The sequence below is a fragment of the Hirundo rustica genome, chromosome Z, assembly GCF_015227805.2.
Source record: "Hirundo rustica isolate bHirRus1 chromosome Z, bHirRus1.pri.v3, whole genome shotgun sequence".
Lineage (NCBI taxonomy): Eukaryota > Metazoa > Chordata > Aves > Passeriformes > Hirundinidae > Hirundo > Hirundo rustica.
The window spans coordinates 57,048,036-57,073,377 of NC_053488.1; the positions used below are offsets into that span (position 1 = coordinate 57,048,036).

Genomic DNA, 25,342 nt, shown 5'->3' on the forward strand with positions numbered 1-25,342 from the left:
AAAAAAAATATATAGTGTCTTTAATCTAACTCCAGGCTTTTGCCAAAGTTTTATACTCTCAAGTGAACCTAATAAAAATCAGTTTATTTACAGACAGAGCAATGCAATAGGAAGAATATGATCCCATTCCTAATTTCTTTTTCTCATGTGACTGCACAGAGTTTCCAAAATCAATCACTCAAAATGAAACAAGGCAGTAAAGAACCAAATCATTTTTTAACCCAGGAACATCTCAGACCTCCACTGCGAGACTAAAGGATTAGTTTATCATTGATATTACGAGGTTGATGATTATGAGCAGTGTAGAACAGGCCCTCTTCACACCCTCAATAACAGGTAACAATCAGCATCATCAACAGCCATTAACACCTAAGAAAAGAAGATTTAAAACTTACCCAGAAAGAACCCACTACTACAAATTAACCAAGGGCGGAATACTAAAGTTCTGGAAAAAAGAAAACTACTAAACCAAAAGATCTATGCAGAGTTCTTCTAGGAATCCCTTATGTCCATTATGTAGAATAAGTAGTACATGAAGAGATTTTCCTGATTTAAATGAGAAGTACAGAGTGAGAAGAGGGTGACTGCAGCAGATTCTACTGACTTGTACTGTGACCTCACCAAAATGGGCAATGTTGCTAAAGTTTAGCAAAAACCACAATGACAGCGGTAAATACAATATTATCTCTCTGTCAAATAGTTTCACTTTTCATTCAGGGAAATGTGGGGGTTTTGTTATGGGGGTGTGGGTTTTTTGGGTTTTTTTTTTTTTTGTTGTTTTTTTTTTGGTTTTGGGGGGTTTTGTGGGGTTTTTTGTGTTTTTCTTTCTCAGCTTCTGATTTCGTTCTTTTAATGATATTTCATGCTGAAACACCTTGGCAACTAAAAAAATGCATCAGTAATATCTTTGTTTAAACAGCAGAGGGCATTTGTTGTGATAGGTCCTCATGGACTTGCTAGACAGGCTCTATACAGCCAACCCTATTTTCCATTCTGAAGCTTTGCAAATCCTTTATCTCAATCACAGCCAAAATGATCTCCAGCCTGCTACCCTTCATTCTTATATTATTTTGTTTCTTCTTTTGAAAATATTTTAAAATAGTCTTATTATTCTGCAATCTTTTCAGCAGCTTCTGTAGGTCTAAAAATATAATATTCTTTAGTTACCTTTGAGAGTGTCCTCAGTTTTCCTCAAATGTTGTTAGGCTTACTACTTTAAGAACAAAGTCTTGTTCCAGGTAGCAATTTCAAGTTATTTAGCCCAAAATTGTGTATTTTGATATTAAGAACTTTGGAAGACAATGAAAAACACTGCACCCTTGTTTGATTTTCTTTTTTTCAGTGGCCTTTTAAAATTAATACTGATTAAATGTTTATAATGAATACAAAAATAAGCAAAGGAGCAGAGGTTTACACAGTCAGGACTGCTGCTCTGCGAGTACAGGAAATTGTACTGCACACAGGAGTATAATTGACACCACAGTGAAAAGCCAGCAGAAAGAAAGATTTTAGGCAATCTCATTCTCATTGGGAAGGGAAATGAAGTAGACATGTATAGAAATGGGGTGGCAGAAAAATTAATACAATAGCATATCTCATTGTAATTTTTTTTCCCTTTTACTCCTGCTGAGCTCTCCAGTGATGCCTTTGGGAACAAAAACAGCTGTAACAAGTGCTGAATGAGGAATGGGAGCTTCTCTCCCTCTCCATTGAGACGTGTGCCTAGCTCCCTTTGCTCCCTTATACATTGCTCACAGGGGTTGCTTCTTTTCAAAAGCACAAGAAGGGACAAGGAGCAACGGAATGCTAGGATGACAAAGAAATAGGAATGTTTATTTGAAGTGCTCCCTGTCACTGAAGTCTTGTAAAGACTCCAGGTTGCATTAGATACTTTGGAAAGTTGAAAAATGACACTTCAGAGGAAGTGAGTGGGAGACAGATTGGAAAATACCATCTCAGTTTCTGGTTCTGGGTTCTTGAAATTTTGCAAAAGATCTTAAAAAGGTGTCTCAAAACCGGCTGGGAAACAAGAACTTGATCTGAGAAGCATCGAGATTTTCGTTCTATACTGGAAACAAAACTTGGCCTTTTTGGAGGGTTATCAGCTTGGAGCTTGGGGCATTTTAGTTTTGCTAAAAGAAAAAAGGGGGGCAGATCTCACCTGTTATCACCTCCCTCTACCACTTTCTCTTCTCTGTCATTCTCCCTTTCTCTAGAAAACAGCTCATTAACTTGGGATATAGCTAGATATGACTTTCAAGAAAGTTTTCATTTCATTCAGCCATCATTTCCCATTGCAGGACAAAGAATATCTGTCCAGCTCTAATTTGACTGTCACAAGTAAGGGAGTCATATTGGCTCTTGGTATTTCGCAGCTATAAGTGAATACAGGTTTTATGTAATATAACTATGGTTTAATATAAGGAAAAAAACCCAAACTTAATTACCCTGATCCTGATTTCTTTTTGTCTTTTTTCTTCTTGTTGGCCTTCTCTTTTTTCCCTTTTTTATCAGGCTTTTTGTCCCCTTTCTTCTCATTTTTACCTTTCCCGCTTTTACCCCCTTTCTCATCTTCCTCGTCTTCATCAGCTTCCTTGGATTTCTGATTTGCCTGATTCTTCCTGGTTTTATCAGGTTCCATTTCAGAATCACTGGCCTCATTTCCAGCAGCTCGTCCTCGTCTACGGTTTCTGTGCCTGCGATGCCCAGTTCTCCTAGTCCCAGATTCATCATTCTCATCCTCCTCATCACCATGCCTGTCTCTCCCTCTGGCATGTGCCCTTCTGGTTCTTGGTGTTGCTCTCTTCCTCCCTTTATCTGTGATTGATTAAAAAACATAAAAACACATGAGAGGAGGGTACATTTTAGAAGGTACATGAAGAGGACTTTTCTTCCTCCTTCGTTCTTACTAATAATCAGAAAGCATCTGTGTCTGGTCTCAAAGTAATCCACGTTACTGACCTGTTCCTTTGGCAGTTTCTTCATTCTCAACTGCACTGCCTTCTTCATTGTCATCACTGGCATCTGTTAAGTGAAAAAAAAGGCCAGTGCATGTGAAGGGTAGATCAATCATTAGGAATTCAGGGGTTTCAAGAAATTCTTGGCGATTATTGTTTTGTACTTCTTCACAACATTTTATGAACCCAGCCTTTTGGACAGTGGCAAACAGGTTTCAAGAAGTAAAATGAATACAGAAAAAACAGTTACGATATTCCTTCAGCACTCAAATAAATAAGCTTCAAAGGGACATCAGGAAGAACTCTTTCTTACAGAAGCAATATATAGGAAAGGAATATGCTAAAAATACCCTCTAATTTGGAGAACAAGGATGAAAATGCTTCTCAGACAATTCTCTGAGATTTTCTTAAACATGAGAGATAAATAACTGGCTGAGATTAAAAAATACCAAAAGAATAATTTCCTGATTTGAATGGCTGGAGGGCATGAAACTCCAGACCTGCAACACAGCTGAAGAGTGCAGTTCCAGAAGAAAGAGTAGACCTACTCTCAGTTCCAACAACCAAATCTCTAAGCACAGGGACAAAACTTGATCCAGCTCACTTGTATGCTCTACCACATATAAGTTCTTTTCTACCACTCTATCACATAAGATGCTTTTAACATTGAAGGCTTTAGAGGGATAGCCTGTTTATAGGAGAAAATAAGAGACAATGTCTGTGCTACTCATCAATAAGCAAAAAAGTATCCACTTCATCTGCCTGATACACTTTGAAACTGCAGTCATGGATTTATAGAGAATAAACTAAATAATAAAAATATTCTCGTATGTATTGTATCTATCATAATATCTAATTAATACATAATTAATGTGTTCTTTGAATACATTGGCGTGAACCTATTACTTAACAGGTAAGTATTCTTAAACTGCTTCTGAAATTGTTACTGATATTCCCTAGGAAAGTTTCTTCTCAGGAAGCAATACCTGAGAAGCCAGGTTTTAATGGGCCCTTCTGAGGTATTTTTGAGCTTTTTTGCATCCAAAAATACTTTAGACACATTGGTGGTATTTATAGAAATAGATGGTAGTAAGAAATTAATGAGAAGACTAACAGAGACTACAATGAAATAGAAGAAGTAGGTAGCAGGCATTCCATTCCTATATAATCTGTATGTTCCCTGTGTATATTGCCCAGTCTCCCCTCTGGACAGGTGATAGGTGCTGATCCTTAGAGTTACATTTTTCTGGCAAGAAACTGCAAGTATCTTCCTTTTTCAACCACCTGTAATATTTCTGAAATTTTCCTTCTATTCTTTCTTCACACATTCCCTTGTTCCCCATGCTCTTTTATAAATTTTACTAGGCCACTAGCAACTCATTGAAAATTTATACACAAATTGATTTATTTAGGGACTGCTGTGGCTAACTATGAAGCGCAACTTCTTGGCTTTGCCTAGTATCAAAGAAAAGGAGTAAAATACATCAGGCTGCAAACAAAAAGGAATCCACACTCTTGTTTCACTATGTGCAGTAAAGGGCAAAGTGTGATTTACCAGAATTTAACTGGCATATTAAAACTGAGTCTAACTTCCCTACACAAAACACCTAATTGTAATTAACGCTTTCTACCACTTCCACAGCATCTTCACCATAATTTTTAAGATTATGCAGAAAATATTGTCATTTGATATCACATTGGAATGTGACAATAAGTGCTCCTTTGTTCTGTCCGGACGTGTGCCTTCTGCTGCTGACAGTAACGGGATCTCCTTTGATAAAGGCCATTGTGCTGCTGTTGAAAGCTTGCAAAGATGAAGACAGACACCTTTAAAGAGATACTTCATGTACAAGAGTAGGGCACTATCTCTTATCGAAACAAATGCCTTGGCTGATCTCCTATGTCCAAACAGAAACTCTCAGAAAAGCACTTTATTGGTTAGAGATTGGCCTCAGTGAAGCCTGATGAGCCCAGACAACGGGTAAACAAATGGAAGTTTCTCATATATGCTGAAACGTGCATCAACACTGAAGTCTACCAAGCTCGAGTTGATGTCATATTGACACAACAATGACAGTGTTTGTGAGACAATGACAGGAATTGTGAGACACAGAGACTTAAACAAGGTAGAGGATAGATGCTGGAGTATGTTTAATTCTAGTAGCATAAGGATAGCAAATTCACTACACTGAAAATTTGAGATAAAATTCTATGTTAATTTACAGATTTCAGACTGCTTTAAAAAGGCATTGAGAACAGTGCTCTGGGTGAGCATATCTGAATATTAAGTTATGCATGTTTATGGGTAGTTTTCATCTGAATTATCAGGCACAAGAGTGATAAAGAACAATTTTTTTAAAAAATAAAGAAAGGCCTAAAACCAAACTGAAATAGTTGTTGCCATAAAACAAACCTAGAAAACATGAGCAGTGATTACATGGGATTATCAGCTAGAAGTGGATACTATAGACATGCCCAGCAAGAACTAGTGCACCTCCAAAAATTATGTCTGCAAACATCTAAAATTGTATCTCCAAACTGAACTTCATATGGAGATAAAGTCTGTTAATATGAAGACTTTTAGAAGTGTGTCCTCCTCATTCTAGTGTTTTCTACAAAATAAGAGACCTCTTCCAGGTCCTGCGGTAGGACAGTTTTATGCAAAGAGCATTTTGCTGAAGCTCAAGGTAGAACTATTGATTGTCACAGCTGTGGTAGCAGTTGGTGTTGTTTAGAAGAGAAAAAAATCACTGAGGAGAGCGAATGGAAGAGCTTTGTCACCCCTGAGAACTGTGCTGAACCACATACATGCATGGGGTCATGTAACGATACCCACATTCCAGTTACCCCTGGCAACTCGTATTTCAGACAAGCTGCATTAATAACTTTTTGTGTCTGATTGTTTTGCACTTATTATTGAAAGACCAGTGTTGATAGTTGGCTGAGTATTTGAGTAATAAGAGATAAATAAACATTACCATATGCAATATTATTATTGTTGTTGTTGTTGTTATTAGGCTATCTCAGGTCATAAAACCCTTGATACTTTTCAAAGAGAAAGGGAACAGGCTAGGTAACTCAATGCAGCAATTCAGGTGTTTGTGTAAAAGCCTGTCTCAATGAATTACTGGAGACGCATTTCAACAATATTCAAATAGAAATAATTCTTCATGATGACACTACATCTAAATGCAGTTTAGCACTTAATTGAAATGCTCTGTTGTAAAACACAACATAGACAAACAGTAGAGCGCATTTCTCAGGCACTGTATTAGCATCCTAGATGAAGTCAAAATGTACTTTTTGTGCTTTGTTTTGTTAAATTTAAATTGAAGTATTCATCACAGGGAAAAAATCCTCACTATATGGGAAATTTGTATACTAATCCTAGGAATTTTTAAACAGATCATGCGATCACATTTATCAAAAGTTCAGTGAATTCTCCTGTAAAAACAACTGAACAACTGTGACAGTGTCACAAAAGCACTGTCTAGAATTACTAATTTTTCCAGAAAAGGGTTGATAGAACCCCTTATCTTCACAGTGTTAATATTCATAGGGCTAATAGCAGCCTTTGACTCAGCTAACTTGAGTTAGTGTGACCCAGAGCAAAAGCTCAACTACTACACCTTCCAGGATACATCATCTTGTCCTAATGACAGTATCTTCGCATATGTATCATTAAGTACATTTGACCATATAATCCATAACTCCTTTTAGTCTAGGAAATTCAATCACTTTCTTAGTCTTTTTACCCAAGGAGTTTAAGGGAAACTTTCTCATCTTTCTAGATTAAGGGCAGTGATAATGTAATCTAAGTAAGCTATCATTTTACTCAAAGTCTTATTTAGACTATAGACATAAATAAGACTACAAGACTTAAAGAAGGCGTCCTGAATATGGGCTCAGACCAACCTGCAAGTCACAGACACAAGGCAGAATATCAGACAGCTCAGGAGAGGGCTCCAAACATTGACATGTTGGCTGCTGAGAAAAATAAGGGCAGAAAAAATCACATAACACCATAGTCTTTTTTCTATAAAGTGTCTATTTAGCAGATCATAAGAATGGCTTTACCCTTAACTTGTTTGCCCAAGTTGTTCGTATACCTCCTATCAGAAGGTACTACCCAGATTCCATGCTTTGATTTTTTTTAACTTATTCTATACTGACATAGTTTCATGGATCTTTTACTGTGAGAGGGGTAATAATTCTTGAAACTAACTCATAGAATATGGCCCACTCTTGTAATATCTGTGCGCCCACTACTACTGTATAAAGCTGACTGCTGCTAAAAAATTCTGCATTTTGGTGCTCAAAAAAATTCAGTGGTATGCAAAGTATATTAAAAAATGCTGTCTGACTTTTTGTATATGTTATAAAATAAATGTATTAATTACTTTCTTAATTAAATGTCAAGTCAATGAAATGGATCATCTGCCAATAGAGCCTTGTAAGCAATTGCTGTGTTTTCCTCTGAAGTGGACCATGTCTTTTCAATGCTGGAAAAACCTCATCCTAGATAGATAATAAACTAAGTGTTCAACAACAGGAAATGTCAAAATTCAAGATTGGATTAGACAATAAATGCCTGGCAAGGACTAGTCAAAAAAGGAAAGCATTATGTAGTACTCAGTTAGACATATTTACATAATTTCCATACTTTCTAATAATGGATATATGACAGTATTTCACAACAATTCTGTAACAGTAAATATCACTAGAAGTAACACCTGTGAAATATATCAAGATATCACAGAAAGTCTATTGGAAAAGTGAATTAGTGCAGAGTTCAACGTCCGATATTTGAGACCTTAACACCAGAGACCCCAAACTCTTAGTCTCTTTCCAGACTTTGGGAAGAATACCTTGGCCTGCCGTGGACACAAAAGAAGAGGGCTTAAAACATGGAAACCTCAAATAAAAAATACATTTATAGAGCAACCATTACACTCAGTATTTCAGATTGTGCTTTATTTTTCCTCTTTTATTCCTAGTGCCACAAATTTTACTTCCAATGAACAAACATAAAAATCACACAACTCAAAAAATGTATCCTGACCACCTATAGCTATGAATTCATAAAGCAAAATAATAATTACTATTCAGTTACACACAGACTGGGTAATATATTGCCTACTTTTCCCATCTAAATAGGCAATGTCACAAATACCAAAGCAGGTAGAATATTTATGCTTCAATATCATAAGGACACCTGGTTCTTGGAAGACTTATTAGTCTTAATGTACAATGCTGTACCCTGCAGACCTGTATGCCTGAATAGTTTCCTGAAATTGTCTCTGGGGCAATGAGTTTTCCCTCCCTGCAGTAAAGAAAATTTGCCACCTAATATTTGAAATGTTTGAAATCAATATTAGAAAACTACAGCTGGGGACAACAGGGAGCAAATTAAATCCATTCAATTCCCATCCATAAATAACTCATTTCTTCTCCATTAGTAAGAAAAAAATTACTGATTTTCTATCGAAAGGACAGAGGCTGAGCTCACATAGGTCATGTTGACACTGTAGCTAGCATCAGATACATCATCTGATTGCACTCTCTTCATGGTTTCCTTCTGGGTTGTACTTACACGTGGCAAGGTTTGATAGATGTCTCTCAGTTTGAGGGTCAGGACTTCTTCTAGGCTAATCCTGCCTTCAGGGATAAATAAATTGTTTATTGCATTATTTCAGTGCAAGGATTCTAAAATCTGATATTACTGTTATAAAGTTTACAAAAGATAGAGGGTGAAGGCAGTTCAGTGAGAAGCCCTGAGTACTTCACCCCCTTCAGGGAAACATGCATAAAAGTTTCCAGGCCTCTGTACCTTACTACATCTCTGTGGATACACCCATGTTCTCCTGCATGTGCCATACAAAGATCTAACCTTGGAGTGCTTTGCTTTATCCAAGGCTAGAGAACTGACAAGCTTGAAGGGCAGACTGGGTGCTGTAACAAAACAACAAATCTTGCCTTTGGTCTTCATCACACGATGGGGTAGTGGTGGGCAATTTTCCATTTTCATCGCAGTTTTTACTGCAAGAATTAGTATCAGAATACTAAAGTTTTCCGTGCACCCTGAGAAGCCTGAGACCGCAGTAAACCATGCCAATCGGGCCTTTTACAGTTCTGAAATGGGATTTATTCAGCACATTGTCATTCACTAAATAATGCTGTTAAAATGGAAGGAGCATATGATAATATGAGAAAAGAGTTTATATTCAAGTTAAAAATGAAGGGCTCTTAGTAGATGTGAAGGCAATCATATTTTTTACTGCATCATGAAAAGAAAGCTTTTTCAAGGTTGATAACTAGAACTGACCAGCTCACCACATATTCTTTTTACTATATTTAGAGGGTAACAGACACTTTCCAACTGCTCCCTTTTAAAAATCCACTCTGAAGATTTTTGCCCTAGATTGTCTTTTCCTGTGTGAGATGCCAGGAAAAATGAATTCACATTCATGAACCCAGCCTAATGAATCATACATCTCCTACTATCTTAGACTTTCAGTAGACACGCTGTGAAACAAGAAGAATCACCAAACCAATAATAGTTTCAGCAGACATAAAGACCCCAAAAAGTAAAAATGCATTATTTGTAACTCTTGCAAGAATATTCCTCCAGACTGTCAGCAGTGATGATACAAAACCTTTTGTAAAGAAATTTCAACTAGATTCATTCCTGAGCTCTGCCCTATATAACTTCAGCCCCTAGACATTTTAAGTTAAACGTAGATTGAGAATTACATTCTGGAAGTGTTTCATAGTTACTTGTAATGTAGGTCCAGCTTTTCAAGTGCTCTGAAATTGTAATACAGTCCTAAGTTTACGTACATGATCTCATCTCCAAATACACACATGACTGTCATTAAGATTGTTAGGTTATACTGAAAATTATATATACAAGATAAATTTTCATGGGGAAAAAAAGTATCAAAGAATGATCATGAATCAGCAACAAAAATCTTTACCTTCTCCAGGTAAAAAGTGTACAATATTGGCTTGCCATAGGAATCATATGCTCTAAAATTCAAATGAATAATAAAGCCACTGAATCATAATACAAGTCAATTCAGTCAGGTATTTTCAAGTAAAAGGTAGATATTTATGGCAAACTTAGAACCTTGTTAGTCTTAAAATTTGTTCATTATAAATGCTTATAAAAATGGATGTGTCCTGTGGTCATGATCATAATGTTTCTTATGGAGATATATAGATATAGATATAGATGATATAGATATAGATATAGATAGATATAGATATAGATATAGATATAGATATAGATATAGATATAGATATAGATATAGATATAGATATAGATATAGATATAGATAGATATAGATTTTTTTTTTAGCCATTAAGTATTTTGCCTATGCTGCATTAAATTCTGTGATTCTCTTGTGTTAAAATGAGTTCCATTAGCATATACTGCTTGAAAACTAAAATGGTCAATAAAGGGTCTTGTAGAAAAGAAAAACTGAGGTGAAGAAAAATAAGAGACGCTCAAACAATAAAAGGAAAGCAAATAGGATGGACTTTTAAAATGAACTGCCTGTTATATTCTGTTGAAATGCTCAGCAATCCCTTCTGATGTTTTCTATTGAAGTAGAACACTTTATTACTACTGAGTGTTAAAAACTACTGATTAAATATCTAGAAAGCCCTGTTTAGTCATACCAGCCCTGGTAATTTAGCAAGACCTAAAGAATAAGGTCAAATTTCTTCCATACCAAAGTCAAGAAACATTGTGCTTGTTGCATACCATGTACATACTTGCTTTAGAAAGAGTAGCACTACTCCTGAGAACTGGAAACATTTCACACATTAGACTTGCCTTACACCATGCCAGAATGAGCCATTAGGCATTATTATCCTACAAAAACCTTAGATCCAGTGTAGTATTAGTATAGAAATATTGTTGATCTTACTGTGAAGAATGTTTGACAATTTTATAACAAATATTGAAAGCAGTAAGAATAAGAAGCATGGGTTTTGTGCACCTTACAGAAGCCACAATATAGCATTGTTTTCTTAGCCGTTCCTACAAACTACATATAAGTGTTAGACAAGTAACAGGGCTGTAGTCACAATCTTGATTTACTAATCAGTGGAAAGCCAAACTACCATGCTACAACTAGTCTACTTCCAAATAAAACACATTTCTGAACAAAAGATAATGAATTGTGGCTAACAAGATTTTATATTAAAACGAAGTAGAAGAAAACAGTTGAGCTACATGCAGAAAATGAATATGTGCTTAAGTTGCATAATTATATTTGTAATTACCATTTCCTTCTGTTGACTTGTCCTGTTTAGTCATTGTGGTATTTCACGGGGCTGCTGCAGGTTCTGGATATACAGGAGAGTGTCTGAAGACTGGGTGCTTCAAGATGGAGCATAGAACTATGTCATCCTGCTTGTCACTGAACAGATGGCGCTGGTGAAGTTTCACTCACTGAAATATAAGAAGATACTAATTTCCTAAGTGATAAATCTTTCATGAATGTTTAGTATACTGTTTAGGTTTGGCATGCTAGAATTAAAAGAATCAAAGAAATTCACCTTCTTTATTATTACTGCTGAAAAACCTCTTCTGCAACATACTTACTTATGACTAACACTAATGTTTAAGTGCTTAACAGTCTTACTGAGGAAGGAGGTTTCAGAGTGTCCACATGAGTATACTCTCATACTGTATACAGATCTACAGTTCTGCATATGGAGGAAGTTCCATAGACTATTCTTCTGTCACAAAAGTCAGCTTTTACCATAGACATGCTTAAATTGCATAGCTTGAATAGAACAGCCTGACACTGATTTTAAAAATCTTAGCAAAATGAGTCAGGTTCTGATATATCTGTTGGTTTACATTTGCACCTCCTTGCAGTTCTGTTAAGACACTTGCTTCTGCCTTTATACCCACATATTACACCCTAAGTTTACGAGTTTTACCCAGATTGGCCTTTGATCTAAATTAACATTGAAAGAAAGCCAAAATTTAGTTTACAAGACAAGTTTGGAAATATGCTACAAATAAAACAATATGAAATAAAATTCTTGATAAAATTTTTGCATTAATTATTTGTATTTAACTAGATAATTCTATCATAATTCCTCATCTGAAATTCTTTCAGTGTGACCCAGCTGAAAAAGAGTGTAAGCATCTGCAGAACAGCCTACCTTCTCAGATGCTCCTGAGTGATGTGTGGATCCTCTTACACACTGGCCTGTGAAAGCTCCCCCTGCCCCCTTGGAGCTGTCATTCAGGTATCTGAAGGAAGTTTATCTGGAAATTAATCCAGTGAGGCTGACTACTTTACCTTTTCATTTTCAAGCTTTATCATGGAGCTGGAAGGGTTTGGTTTTGTTTTGAAACATATTGCTGTTTTGCTTAGAGCATTAACATTGTATGTTTGAAATACTCCCCAAGAGATTGTTTTGCCTTTAGAATTGTATGAGTCCCTGTGCTATAAAACATGTTTTCTGAACTAGTATTATTAACTTTTGCTGTTTTCTTCTATTAGTCATTGCATAATAGCTTAGATCCTGTATTTTTATAGACTTGGAAAAGACTTCTATTACAAAACAGGAAATTTACGAAAACATTCGAATCATCTCTGAATATCCCTAGTTAGACTACGTTTCAAGTATTCAGAAAAGTAATAATCATGTTCTAAAAATTCAGTTGGTAGACTCCTGTGCTTCTTTAAACAGAAAGAAGAACATCTTGGGAAGAATAATGACTGTGGATTTGTAAGTACTTGCAAAAAGAAGCAGTCAAAAAATTCTAACAAGATATTTTGTAGTTGCAGTCAAAATGGGACCATAGCACTGGTGCTATAAGCCTTCTTCAGAATTTAAAGATAATAATACCTCATTACATCTATTAGCCACACTGGAAAATATTTACTGGATATCCAAAAAGGAAAGGGACAAAAATTGAATACTGACTTGTCAATCTCACCCTAAAAAACCTGAAAAACACAAAAATCAGAGATGCAACGGCAATATTTAAATATATATATAAGTAAAAGAGCTATACATACTCAGTCAGAATGTATATTTGAGCTATACATTCACAGTCAGAATGCTGTCTGTGAATATTTGCTATGACATACGTGAATTGCACATTCTGGGTTTTTTGTTTCTCAAGATTTCCTGACCCAGTCAGCAATCAAATTTCATCAAGTCCTTTTATCACAGTACAACTTCTTAGTGTTTCCAGTCTGGTTTGTAGCTTATATTTGTGTCTGTAGAGTTAAATGTTTCTTTAAGTTCCACTTCTTGCTGTCCTCATCAATATGTCACTGTGGGGCTGCAGTTACAGACCGGATCACTAATCAAAGTAAATAATCAGTTTCTTGAAGTCAGCTTAGTGCAGTGATCCCATCCTCAGCACAGTCTACAAACAATTGTATTAGCACAAGAAGAAGTAGTCAATTTTTGAAAAGGGCAGCCAGGGTCAGGAGACAGGAGAGAGAAAGAGACTGCAAACCTTTGAGGAGAGACTTGTCACTGGAGCTAACATAGCAAGGAGATATGTGCTAGATTCTCTTTTACCCTGGGAGTTCTATTACTAATCAGAGATTAAGAACAAACTGTTCTCATTTACGCTAGATACTCTTTACAACACATAAGGCTTGAAAGACAAAAAAACCAAAACCCCCAAGAAAACCAAACCAAATCAAACCAAACCAAACCAAATGAAATAAACAAACTAAAACACAAAAAAACCCAAAAACCCCAAACTACTTTAATTTAGCTCTATACAATTGTAATGAAATCAGAACAATATAGAATGCTATTTATAAATAAAAGAAACATGAAAATAGTCCCAGTGCAGACAGGTTTAGAGAACAGGCTTTAGTCCTGACTTTGTTGAACACTGTGAAAGTTTCCATTGTCGGCAAATGTGTCACATTTTATTTCCTTTGTTCAAATCTGCGTTGCTTTGTCAGAAACACTATATATTCCAAGAGCTGAAGCATGTATGGTAGGCAAAAGCTGAGGATAGCAATCTCCACCTCAGCTGAAAACCCATAATGAAGAAGTAGAAAGTACTGGTTTGCATAACCTTCTGCACACTGCTGGAGTGATAACCTTTTGCCAAACATATAAATCCAGCCAGGGAAAAGAGCAATGACACCAAAGAATGATGACTTAACTATGTTTTGTATAAACATTAATGCCTCAGTAAATCTGCAAACATCAATTTTGCTTGTAAACAGTTTTTCAGTTACAGCGCCACAACATATGCACAAAGAACCACTGTAATTTTCTTTTTCAGACTTCTACGTAGCAGCTGAAAACTCCTTCTACAACCATGAAATACACTGAATGTTGACATTTGCATGTTTCAAGGTGAATTTCTCCTGTTTCTAAACTCAATGCGAAAAAGGGCAATAAATTATTTTCTGACAGACTTTGCTAAAGGTTACTCTTTTCAGGATGGGATTTTAAAATGCCATTTTGTTTAGAGGCCCAAAAAACATATGTTCTGCCTATCGAAGGACATGATAAAAAAAGGCAGTTCTGGAAGTAGATACAGAAACAGTCTGGAGTCATGGCACTGCCGAACTAGCAGAAAAGCCTTTTTCATTCTAATGTACTACTTAATGTCAATCTTTCCCTAACTTTGCATTCAAATTACTCAGATGAATCTGAACAGCATTAATGTGTAAGTCTGTGCTTACTACCCTCATTATCCCACTTTTTTTCACAGCTGAGTGGATGATTTTGTCAATCTTGTCTGGGAGCAGCAGTCTGCACCAGCAAGCAGCTGATGTGGGATGGGAGTCAAAACTTCCCCTGGGGGCAGCAGCCTGCAGCGGTGCTAGCCGAGCAGGGAGGTGATACAGATGCTGGGGGCCCAGTCAGATGACAAATCAGATTGATTCATTTCATGCCAGAAATTTCCAAAAGCTGACTTAGATTATTTTTGAATATTAATTCCCAAGTCACTGAGTTCAGCTGTTGAGCATTTATTAGGGAATGCCATAAACAGAAACACAAGTGACATTCTTCTGAAGCCTCACTGGTATTGACTGAGAAAGAGTTACAGCTTTAATCTACTTGTAGAGAGACCTTTATTTGTGTAGAGATTTCTGAGCCCCTTGTGGAAAGGAAATCTAACAACTAAGTGAGAAAAACTACAGGGAATGCCAACACACTTTTAAAATTACTGTTTCTAAAGCCATTTGTAATTTCTCTGATATTTCTGAAATGCTGTATTTCACATTTTTCTAAAAAAAAATATGGAATTTAAGCTAAAATACAACAAGATGTAATTATCATTAGAATCTCATGGTAGACAAAATAACTGGGTTGAAAGAAAAAACACCAAAAGCCACACAAAGAAGCCATTTAAAAATGTTTAATTAATTGATGGGAATAAAGATATTTGGGTGATATGATTTAGAGGAATTTCTTCAAACTGGTCTTGGTCAATGACTCTATCCTGTTCTATTAGTAGTTTGAATGTCTTATTATAACCTCAATGCCCACTTTAAACTCCAAAATATTCATTAAAATGTTTGTTGCTTTTTTGTGTGTGTGTGTGTGTGTGTGTGTGTGTGTTAGAAAAGGAGATATTTAGAAGCATTTCTACAGATCCATATGTTCTGTTCTTTGAACCACTTCTGAAAATTTTTAGCTGGAAGTGCTTGAGAATTTCATATATATTTCCTCTAATGATAATACTACTTAGAATTAAATTATTCCATTTAGAATCATATTCTTGTCTTTCTTTTAGCCAAAATTAATGGCTAAATGAATGGTCATTAATGGACCTGCTTTCTTTATTAATACCCAGCAGAGCACAATGGCAGCAGAGACTGCCTGTGTGACTGCTTGTAGCACTTGTTATGCTGACAAATGGGCACACTGCTCTTATAATTGCATTTACTACTCAGTTGTGGCTGCACCCAATGGAGGAAATACAGATTTATTTCCATGACTGAAAAAATGCTACCATGCTCAAACCCTGGACATGTGCTCAAACAGAGGCTTGAAATACATGCCTGAAACTGTAAAATCACATTCTCCTTAAAATCAAAGCTATAAAGTACTCTTGAAAGGAATATTTGCAACATAAAAAATTCTTTGAGGGAAAAAAACAAACAAAACAAACAAACAAAACCATTAAGTGTAACAAACACTAAAGTCCATCTTAAACTTACTACAATTTGGACAAAATTCAGATTATTAGCTAATATTCCAAAATTCTTACAGAAAACTACACCAGTATGACATGCTAGTGAGCTTTTCTTCACATAGGCTTTGGTATTTGCTGGAAGACAAAGCCAAGACTTTTTTTCAGAATACCCTTGTCCTTGTGTCTTAATACAACAGCATTGTGTCATCATTTAGCATCACAAGATCCTTGGGAAAAACACTGCCTCATGTTCCTGAGCATGAAGATCTCCATCACTAATGATAAAATGCCTCAATCAACATTTTAAATCTGTGGTGTTCCTGGTGCTCCAAGCTCTGGCTCAGCCTTTTAATTATCCCCAAGAGGAGGTGAGACAGCTGAGTAAAAGCCGTGGAAAGAACTTTCTTTTCTTCCTAAAGTTTCTTAATGTCTCTCAGGTTTCAGTATCCATTTTCTCTGGGTTACATGTCACGTTGCACAGTCGTAGCTTCTCAGCCAAATTCTGGGGAAAAAAAAATTATAATTCTATTAACCCATACTTGTTTTCATTACGTGATGCAACTCTCAATAATTAATTGCAGTTTTGCACACACGCTTTCACGTCTGTCAAATTATATTAATTGACTTAATGCTCCTTATTTATGCAGAAGTTGAGAAAAATTATTATTTTATTATTTCCACCACTCTTTGGTCATACATACATATATACAACACAGAGTCAGACAGAAATTTGGATTACAGTTTGCTGAGAAAAACTCCAGTGACCAGACACTGGAGTAACAGTAACATTAGACACTGGTGGGGACACTAGTGGAGATCTTCAGGGCTCCATCCTCAGCCCTGTGCTCTTCAATATATTCATTAACAACCTGGATGCAGGACTCAAAGGAATACTTGCAGATGACATTTCATTGGAAGGGCTGTCAACTCCTTTGAGGGCAGAAACACCTTGACAAATAAGAGAGCTGAGCAATCACTGACCATATGAGGTTTACCGAGGACAAGTGCTGGATTCTGCACGTGGGACAGGGCAGAATGGGTGTACAGGCACACTGGGGAATGAGAGATGGGAGAGCAGTCCTGCAGAAAGGTACCTGGGGCTCCTGGTCAGTGGCAAGTTGAAGATGAGCCAGCAGTGCCCTGGCAGCCAGGAGGGCCAAGAGTGTCCGGGGGGGCATCAGGGACAGCATGGCCAGCTGGGGCTGGGATTGTCCCACTCTGCTCTGAGCTGGGGCAGCCTCATCTCCAGTGCTGGGGGCGGTGCTGGGTGCCACAACGCAGAAAGACACATAGGGCTGTTAGAGAGTGCCCAAGGAGGGCCATGCAGATCGTGAAGGGTTTGGAGAGGAAGCCATGTGGGGAGTGGCTGAGGTGCATTGGTCTGTCCAGCCTGGAGAAGAGGAGACTGAGGGGGGACCTCACTGTGGTCTTGAGGTAACATTCTCACAAGAAGAACTGAAGGGACAGGCAGTGATCTCTTCACTCTTGTGACCAATGAGAAGACTCAAGGAAACCTCATTAAGCTGTGTCAAGGAAGGTTTAGGTTGGATATCAGGAAAACTTTGTTCCCCAAAGGGTTGTTGAACACTGGAACAGGCTCCCCAGAGAACAGGTCACAGCACCTAGCCTGACAGAGTTCAAGGAGTGTTTGGGCAATGCTATCAGGTCTGCATCATAATTCTTAGGATGTCCTGTGTGGGGCCAGGAGTTGGACTACATTAACTGGATGGGGTTCTTCCAACTCAGCTTATTCTGTGATTCTGTCCTTCCATGACCTCTCCTGTGGATCTGCAGTTTCAGCTATCCACAGATGGCAATGCACGAGAACTAACCACACCAACCACCAGTAAGGGCTCCCCTCCCAGCAAAACCTGCATCAAAGGAAAATCACGGTCTCATTACTCAGGAAAGCAGTGAACCACTCAACAGATGTTTTGCTTAAAAGCAGCAAAACAGAGAGCATGAAATTAAACTGCATTAATCTTGCATCTTGTCAGTTATGTTTGTTCTTTCCACGACCTGTTACGACTAAATTAATCAATTGTTTGGATGGTAGAGATAAAATACCATTCTTGGTCAATCTGTCAGTGATATAAACAATGCACTCTCTTGTTTCATTGTATTGAAATAACTTCAAAGCAACACCCAGAGAGCAGCTAACTACAGGAGATAAAGGCTCTGGAAACAGTCCATTTTGCTATGACATGCAAACACTTTTTGGCTAGTGTTTCTGATAGAAAATGGATGCTTAAATGCACAAATTGTACCACTCAACAAAGCAAAGCAAAACTACAGAAGAAAGCAAGGAGATCTCTATTCTTTATTCCATATCTTCTTCCATCCAGGGGAAAAAGTAGAAAGTTAATTCTATCTCCATGTATTCAAAAGGCACATGAATCAAAAACCTAAGTGTGGCTGTAAAACTTTAACACCGGCAAATAATTATGTGAACCCATCACTAGGGAACAACATGTACCAACGGTCTGCTACAGAGAAGACAGATATAACTACAGAGACAGACAGGTCATCTGTCTTATTTGCATGTGTAAATAAATATTTTCAAATATACTGACTGTGCCATTCACCTGCCCCCTGTTTTTAAATAAAGTCCGGTTTTCCTCTAATGATCCGTCATATAAATTTATTTGTATGACTGCATCAGACCTTCAAATATATGACTATAGGTTACTATCACATTTGAAGATTTCTATTCAAGTCTATAAATATATATATATAGGGAAAATGCAGGTAAGGTAAAAGTTTGGGCCCAATCCTAGAAAAAGCATTTCTTTGCCAAAAGCAAAACATGCTGAGATGAATCCTGTGACTGCAGTTCCTTGCTGGAGGGTTACAGTCTCCTTCAGGAGGCATGGGAAGGGCTGGTAAGGTGAAGTGGTGGCTTTTTATGTAATGGATGGTCAGGAATGTATGGCTCTTGCAGCTGGAGGTGACACTGTAGAGACCCTTTGTGTAAGAACGAAGGGAAAAGAAAATAAAGAGGATACAGAGAGAGCAGATTCAGGGTGCAGAAGGAGCTACTTAGTAAGGTCCTCTGAGGATCTGCTTTTGAATTTACTTGGCTCCATGAATGCTGGTTGCCCTTCTTTCAACTCTTATGAGTGACAATTTCATAAGAACAGGCAATTTCAAAGTGGCAAAAGTCAAGGTATTAGGGCAGAACACCAGCTTAGCTGAGCAGGGATCTGCTTCCAGAACTCAGGCAGAAAATGAAGGTGTATAGACATTGAAAACAGAGACAGAGAACATGGGACAACTACAGCAATGCTCTTCCCTGATGTATAGAGAAGCTGTGTTTCTCCTGCCTGCAGTCAAATTTCAATTGGGGTTCAGACTGGTCAGCATTGTGACAGGCAACAAAAAGGGCTTTACAAGTATCTGAAAAGCTTAAGAAGGATCAGACATGACACTCGTCCATTGCTTGACAAGGCTGGTCATAAAAAAAGGATATAGACAAAGCAAAAACTTTAAAACCTTTTTCAACTCTTGTCTTCAACACCAGTGGTGGGCCCTGATGCCCCCAGAGTGCAGTGTTAGAAGACCATTACTGGGGAAAGATACATTCTCTGTCAACTCCAAACCTGTTCAAAACTTACTTCCTCACCTGGATGCCCATAAATCCCTCCAAGTGGGTCTGTACTGAAAGAGCTGGCTTATTACATCACATGATCTCTTTCCATTTTCAGTATCTTGGGTGTCTGGAGTCCCAGTGGACTGGAAACTAGCAGATTTTCCCCAGTTTTCAAGAAAGAAAAGAAGGAAAGCTGGCAATTATGGGCCTGTCAGTCTCACAATGCCTGATAAAATTACGAAGGTTAATCTGGGAGCTACCAAAAAACACTAGAGAGGCAACAAAATCATTGGTCACAGCCAGCACAGCTTAACAAAGGGAAAGTGTTGCTTAATTAAGTTAATTTTGCTTTATGACAAGGTCACCCAGGTAGTTGACTAAGGGACTCCAGGAAATATATGGGGTTTTTAATTTCAGCAAAGATTTTGGTAATGTCTCTCTCAGTGTCCTTATGGATAAATTGGCCAGCACACAGCTGGACAAGTCAATGATGCTTTGGGGGAGCAATTGTCTGATGGGTTGGGCTCAAAGGGTTATATTAATTGGGGTTCAAACAGGTCAGCATTTAGGAACAGTGCTCTTCAATGCTTTTTATAAATTATCTGGACACAAGAATCAAATGTAAATTCACTCAATAACTTTGACTAACATACTAAACTGGGAGTAACTGTGAACTCCTTTGAGAGTAGAGAGGTTTAAAGAGAGATCTGGATAGACTAGAGAGCTGGACAATCATGAACCATATGAAATTTAACAAGATCAAGTGCTGGATTCTGCATCTGAGATGGAAAAATCCTGGGCAAATGTAAAAATTTAGGCATAAGAGGCAGGGAAGCAGCCCAGCAGAAAGAGACTTGGGGATTTGGACTGGTGACAAGTTGAACGTGTCAGTAGTGTGCAGTGGCAGCCAAAAGGGCCAACCATTCCCGGGAGTACATCAAGCACAAAATCATTGGCTGGTCAAGGAATGTGATTGTCCCACTCTACTGTGGGTCACTGGCATGGCCTCACCTTGAATCTTATGTCAGTTCCGGACACCTCGATATATGAGCATCAAACTCTGGAGTATATTCAGAGGCACCCAGCCAAGCTGAGGGTGAAAGGACCCAAGGACGAGACTTAAGAGGATCATTGAGGTCACTTGGTTTATGCATCTTGGAGAAATGAAGGCTGGGGGCGACCCTATTGAAGTGGAGCAGTGGAGGGGGAGATGCTGACTTCCTCCCTCTGGGAACTAGAACTGCTTAAGAAGAATGAAGCTGCTTAAAGGGAAGTTCAGATTGGTGTTTAGGAAAAAATTCTTCAGTGAAAGCATTGCCAGTCCTGGAAAACATGCTCTCCTGGAAAGTGGTCACAGTACAAAATCTATCAGAGGTCAAGGAAATTAAGGATGATGCTCTAGCTTTATGATTAGTTCTGAGAGGAGCAGGGAGATGAACTCAGTGATGCTTGTGGCTATCTTCTGGTCTGAAATATTTCACATTTCTGTGATTCTGTGATTAACTGTTTTACCGTTACTCATGTGTACAGTGTTTGCATGCTTCAGTGGAGGCCCTTCAGCTTCTCTCCAGATACCTTCAAAGGCAGCAGAAATGGTAAGGAGGGAGGAGAACCACTACAAGGAAAGAACTAGGATGCTGAGATCTGTAGAGTTCTGGCCTGAATACCAGCATGAAAACTTTGAAGGTCTAGGAGGTGGGTGGAGGTCTCTGGGGGTCTGAGTCCTGGATGCAGTGGGAGAAGTGAAGGATCCTTCTTGGGATGCAACTTATCTTACAGTCCTGGATAAAGTAATGCGCACACACACACAAAGCTGGCCGTTTTATCTATCTGTTACAGAGGAAAAGAGCCAGTAGATGGCACCCCAACATATGCAACACCTTGGAGCCGACGAGGACTGTAATAACACCTGCTGTTTTACTTGCCCACGGGACACTATGTCCCGCTTATCATTCACAAAGGAAAGTCTGAATCTCTTAGTAATGTTGCAAATACACGTGCAGGAAAAAGGCATCTTCTAGCAGCCAGCATAAGTGTTCCTGGGAAGTCTCTACAATCCCCAAGGTGCTTGTGGACCTTGCGGCCACTACACAGAACCACCGAAGTTTCTTCACTTCAACTTGACAAGCTACAGAAGTCAGTTAGTCAAGATGTCCACGTGACCCAGAGTCAGCAAGGACTTAACACAGGAAGGCATTTCAGAAAAATGACAAGAAGAGGATATCTGTGCTGTGAATGCACAGATTCTTCTTGTCTTCTGACAGGATTCAAAATTTTGAAGTGCTTCCTTAAGGACTATGCTTTTACCAACATCAAGGAGTTCAAAATTACAACTGACCAGTATTTTTTTCTCCTGTCAAGCAGCACTGCTTGGGCTGTACTGAAGTAGTTAAATGGGCAGAAGCAATGCACTTCAGATGCAGCCTGCAGTGCCTGAACACATACTTAGCCAAATGTGGAGAGGTAGCACTGAAAGCACCCCCAGGCTTCACTAAACCTTTCCAATTATCTATACCTTTGATAAAAGAGACATTAAAATGCTCATAAAATTCAAGTATTTCTTGAATTTTGGGTTTCATGTCAATGATCAGTAAAAAAATTGGGGAGGGGATGAGGTTTTTTTATCAAGTATAGTGTCTCTTCCAAACTCTTTTACACAACATATCATGTCATGTCCTTTTCATTTTTTGTTTTAATAATGAGGTCCTGCTGAAGGTTTAAATCCTTTTTAAATGTTTGTCTTGTTTTAATTGTAAAGAATATTTTTCATAGCCTTAATTAAATAAAAGTTAACAGTTTAAGACAGAGAAACAAAGCAGTGGTATGGAGAGGAGTGGTGTTGCTTTAAACTAAAGTTGCCAGAAGAGGGGAACCTCAATCCATCCCATTCCTACAAGTCTCATGCCAGGACCAGCAACAGATTCTCATAGTCTAGAGCGGGATCACAGGTCAGCAGGAGAGCTGAGACAGTTTAAAATAATTCCAGCCACTGCAGTTAGTAAGTCAGCTTCATCTAAATGCCTCTATGCAAATGCACACAACATGGGGAATAAACAAGAGGAATTAGAGACATAAACATGCCTGCAGAACTATGTAGTGGGATGTAGTGGGATGACTCCTATGATTCCAATGTCGGAATGGGTGACAAAGGCTGTCTAGGAAGGACAGGCAGTGGAGATGAAGGGGTGTCTCTCTTCATGTCAATGACCTGGTGGGCTACATGTAGCTCTGCCTGGGGACGAATGAGGGAGCAACTGAGAGTTTATGTGTCAGGATAAAAGAGAGGGCAGGGACAAGTGACATTATAGTGCAGGTCTGCTACAGATTGCCTGACCAGCAAGACCAAGTGGATGAGGCCTTCTCTAGGTGGATAGGAGCACCCTCACTTTGAGATGTCGTGGTCCTCATGGGGGACTCCAAACACTCTGACATCTGTTGTAGGGCCAGCACAGCAGGACACAGGCAATCCAGGAGGCTCCCAGCATACGCTGATGACAACTGCCTTCTCCACATGAGAAAAGGGCAAACAAGCAGAGGTGCTTGCGCTGAACTTTGGTCTCGCCAATAAGGAGGAGCTGACGAGGAAGGTGAAGCTCAAGGGAAGCCTGGGCTGAAGTGACCATAAAATGGTGCAGTTCAAGATCCTTGCTGCAGTGAGGAGGACAAGAAGCAAGCTCATCACCCTGGACTTTCGGAGTGATGCATCCTTACAAAAAGGAAGTCTGGCAAAAATTCCAGGAGGACTGTGTGTGTGAACAAGAAGCTCCTGGAAAAATTCAAACACAAAAAGGAAACCTACAAAGGATAAAAAGAGGGATAATACAGGAAACAGGGAATCCTGGGGAGAATATGGGTTAGGAAACCTACAGCCATGATAGAATTAAACCTTGACAGGGACATCAAGAACAACAAGAAATAATCCCACAGGTTTGCTGGTGGTAAAAGGTGGAGTAGGGGAAATGGTGGACCCATTCAAGAAGGAAATTGGAGATCTGATTACCTGGGATATGAAGAAGATTGAAGTACTCAACAAAGTCCTGCCTCAATCTTCACTGGCAAGTAAGCTAGCCACACCACCTGAGTTGCAGAAGGAAAAGGCAAGGGCTGGGAGAATGAAGAGCTGTAGAAGACCACGTTCAAGACCATCTAAGGAAGCTGAAGGTGCACAAGTCCATGGTACCCAATGATGCACATCCACAGATCCTGAGTAAACTGGCAGATGAGATGTCTAAGCCACTATACATCAGGTTTGAATGGCTAGTCAGGACATAGTCTGGTGAAGACCCCACTCACTGAAAAGGTCCCTTTTTAGAAAGGAAAAAAGGAAGACCCAAGAACCACAGATCTTCGAGTCCCACCTCTATGTCCAGCAAGATAATGAAAAAAATTCTCCTACATGTTAAAGGAGGTAATAATTGGCAGTTAGGAATACTTCTCTAAGGGCAAATCATTTGTACAGCGTTGGGTTGAGCTGGAGTTCCATTTCCCCTAGCAGCCTTCACTGCAGTGCTGTTCTCTGCACTGGTTGGAAGGTGGTTGATAACACAGCAGTGTTTTGGCTGTGGCTGAGCAGGGCGGGCACAGCAACAGTGCTCCTTCTCCAACATTCTCGGCCCGTCAAGGGGCTGGAGTGAGCAAGATCCTTGGAGGAAGCATAATTAAGCCAGCTGATCCAAGCTAACCAAAGGGATGTTCCATACCAAATGACATCAACTCAGATATAAGAGCAAAGGAAAAGGGAAAGAAGAAAGGCAGGCATTCATTATTAACAAAATTTGCATTCTGGAGCAACTGCTACAAATGCTGAAGCCCTGCTTCCTGGGAAGTGGTTGAAAATTGCTTGCTGACAAGAAGTAGAGAGTAAACTTTTTTTCTTTTTCCTCTTTTTTGTGCACGCACAAGCTTTCACTTTGCCTTATCTCAGCCTATGACTCATTTTCTTATTTTCTCTACCCTGTCTAGCTGGGAAGGGGAACAATAGAGCAGTTTAGTGGGCACATGGCATCCAGCCAAGGTCAATGCATCACAATCCTTTTTGATTCTCTATGTGGGGTTTAAGGGGTTTGAGACAATGGCAGATTTGATTGGGATGTACTAGATTGAAGTTACTGGTGGTGTTCATCTGGGAATGAGCAGACTCCTGTTCTTGCCAGAGTGCTCTATTTCTTGACTGAATATTAGAGTCTAGTGTTTGTCAGTGGCCAGTTTCTGCTCTTGCTGCTGCTGTACTGTTAATCACCTTCCTGTGTTCTGCCTGGGAACACTTTTGTTACAACCATGGTGAAGCACCTGCACTAGCGCAGGGTCAGTGTGGTGCTGCTGCTTTCTGTGTTGGGATGCTGGACAGGATGGAGCTCCAGTGTGAAGAGTTGAAGAGACTGTCATGTGAATGAGACCATGATGGAGCAGAGATCCACCTGCAGTCCACAGAGGACTAGGATGTGGACTGTGCTACTGGTGGACTCTGGAAGGAGCCCCCCGCATTGTTAGCCGAGCTGAGAACAAGGGGAAGGGTTCGTTGCAGAGTTAAACCAAATAACTTGGTCCAAAAGGACCAGGGATGGAGACTGTAATGAATATAGTTTTAAATCATTGTAAGCCATGATTTGAGTTGCATGTTTCAGGACTTACGATAAG

The 25,342-nt window shown here is 38.8% G+C and overlaps 1 protein-coding gene across 1 annotated transcript in view; it reads right to left on the reverse strand.

Moving 5' to 3' along the window:
- The window catches only part of TMC1 (transmembrane channel like 1), a gene marked incomplete at its 3' end in the record, with an annotated part of 43,918 nt that extends 32,635 nt beyond the window's left edge, over nt 1–11,283 (reverse strand). The window contains exons 1-3 of the mRNA XM_040090997.1: nt 11,250–11,283; nt 2,962–3,024; nt 2,448–2,817 (exon numbers count right to left, since the gene is read on the reverse strand). Coding sequence (XP_039946931.1) covers nt 2,448–2,817; nt 2,962–3,024; nt 11,250–11,283 — 467 coding nt within the window. The remainder of the gene's footprint in view (nt 1–2,447; nt 2,818–2,961; nt 3,025–11,249) is intronic.
- Nucleotides 11,284–25,342: the final 14,059 nt, after the last annotated feature.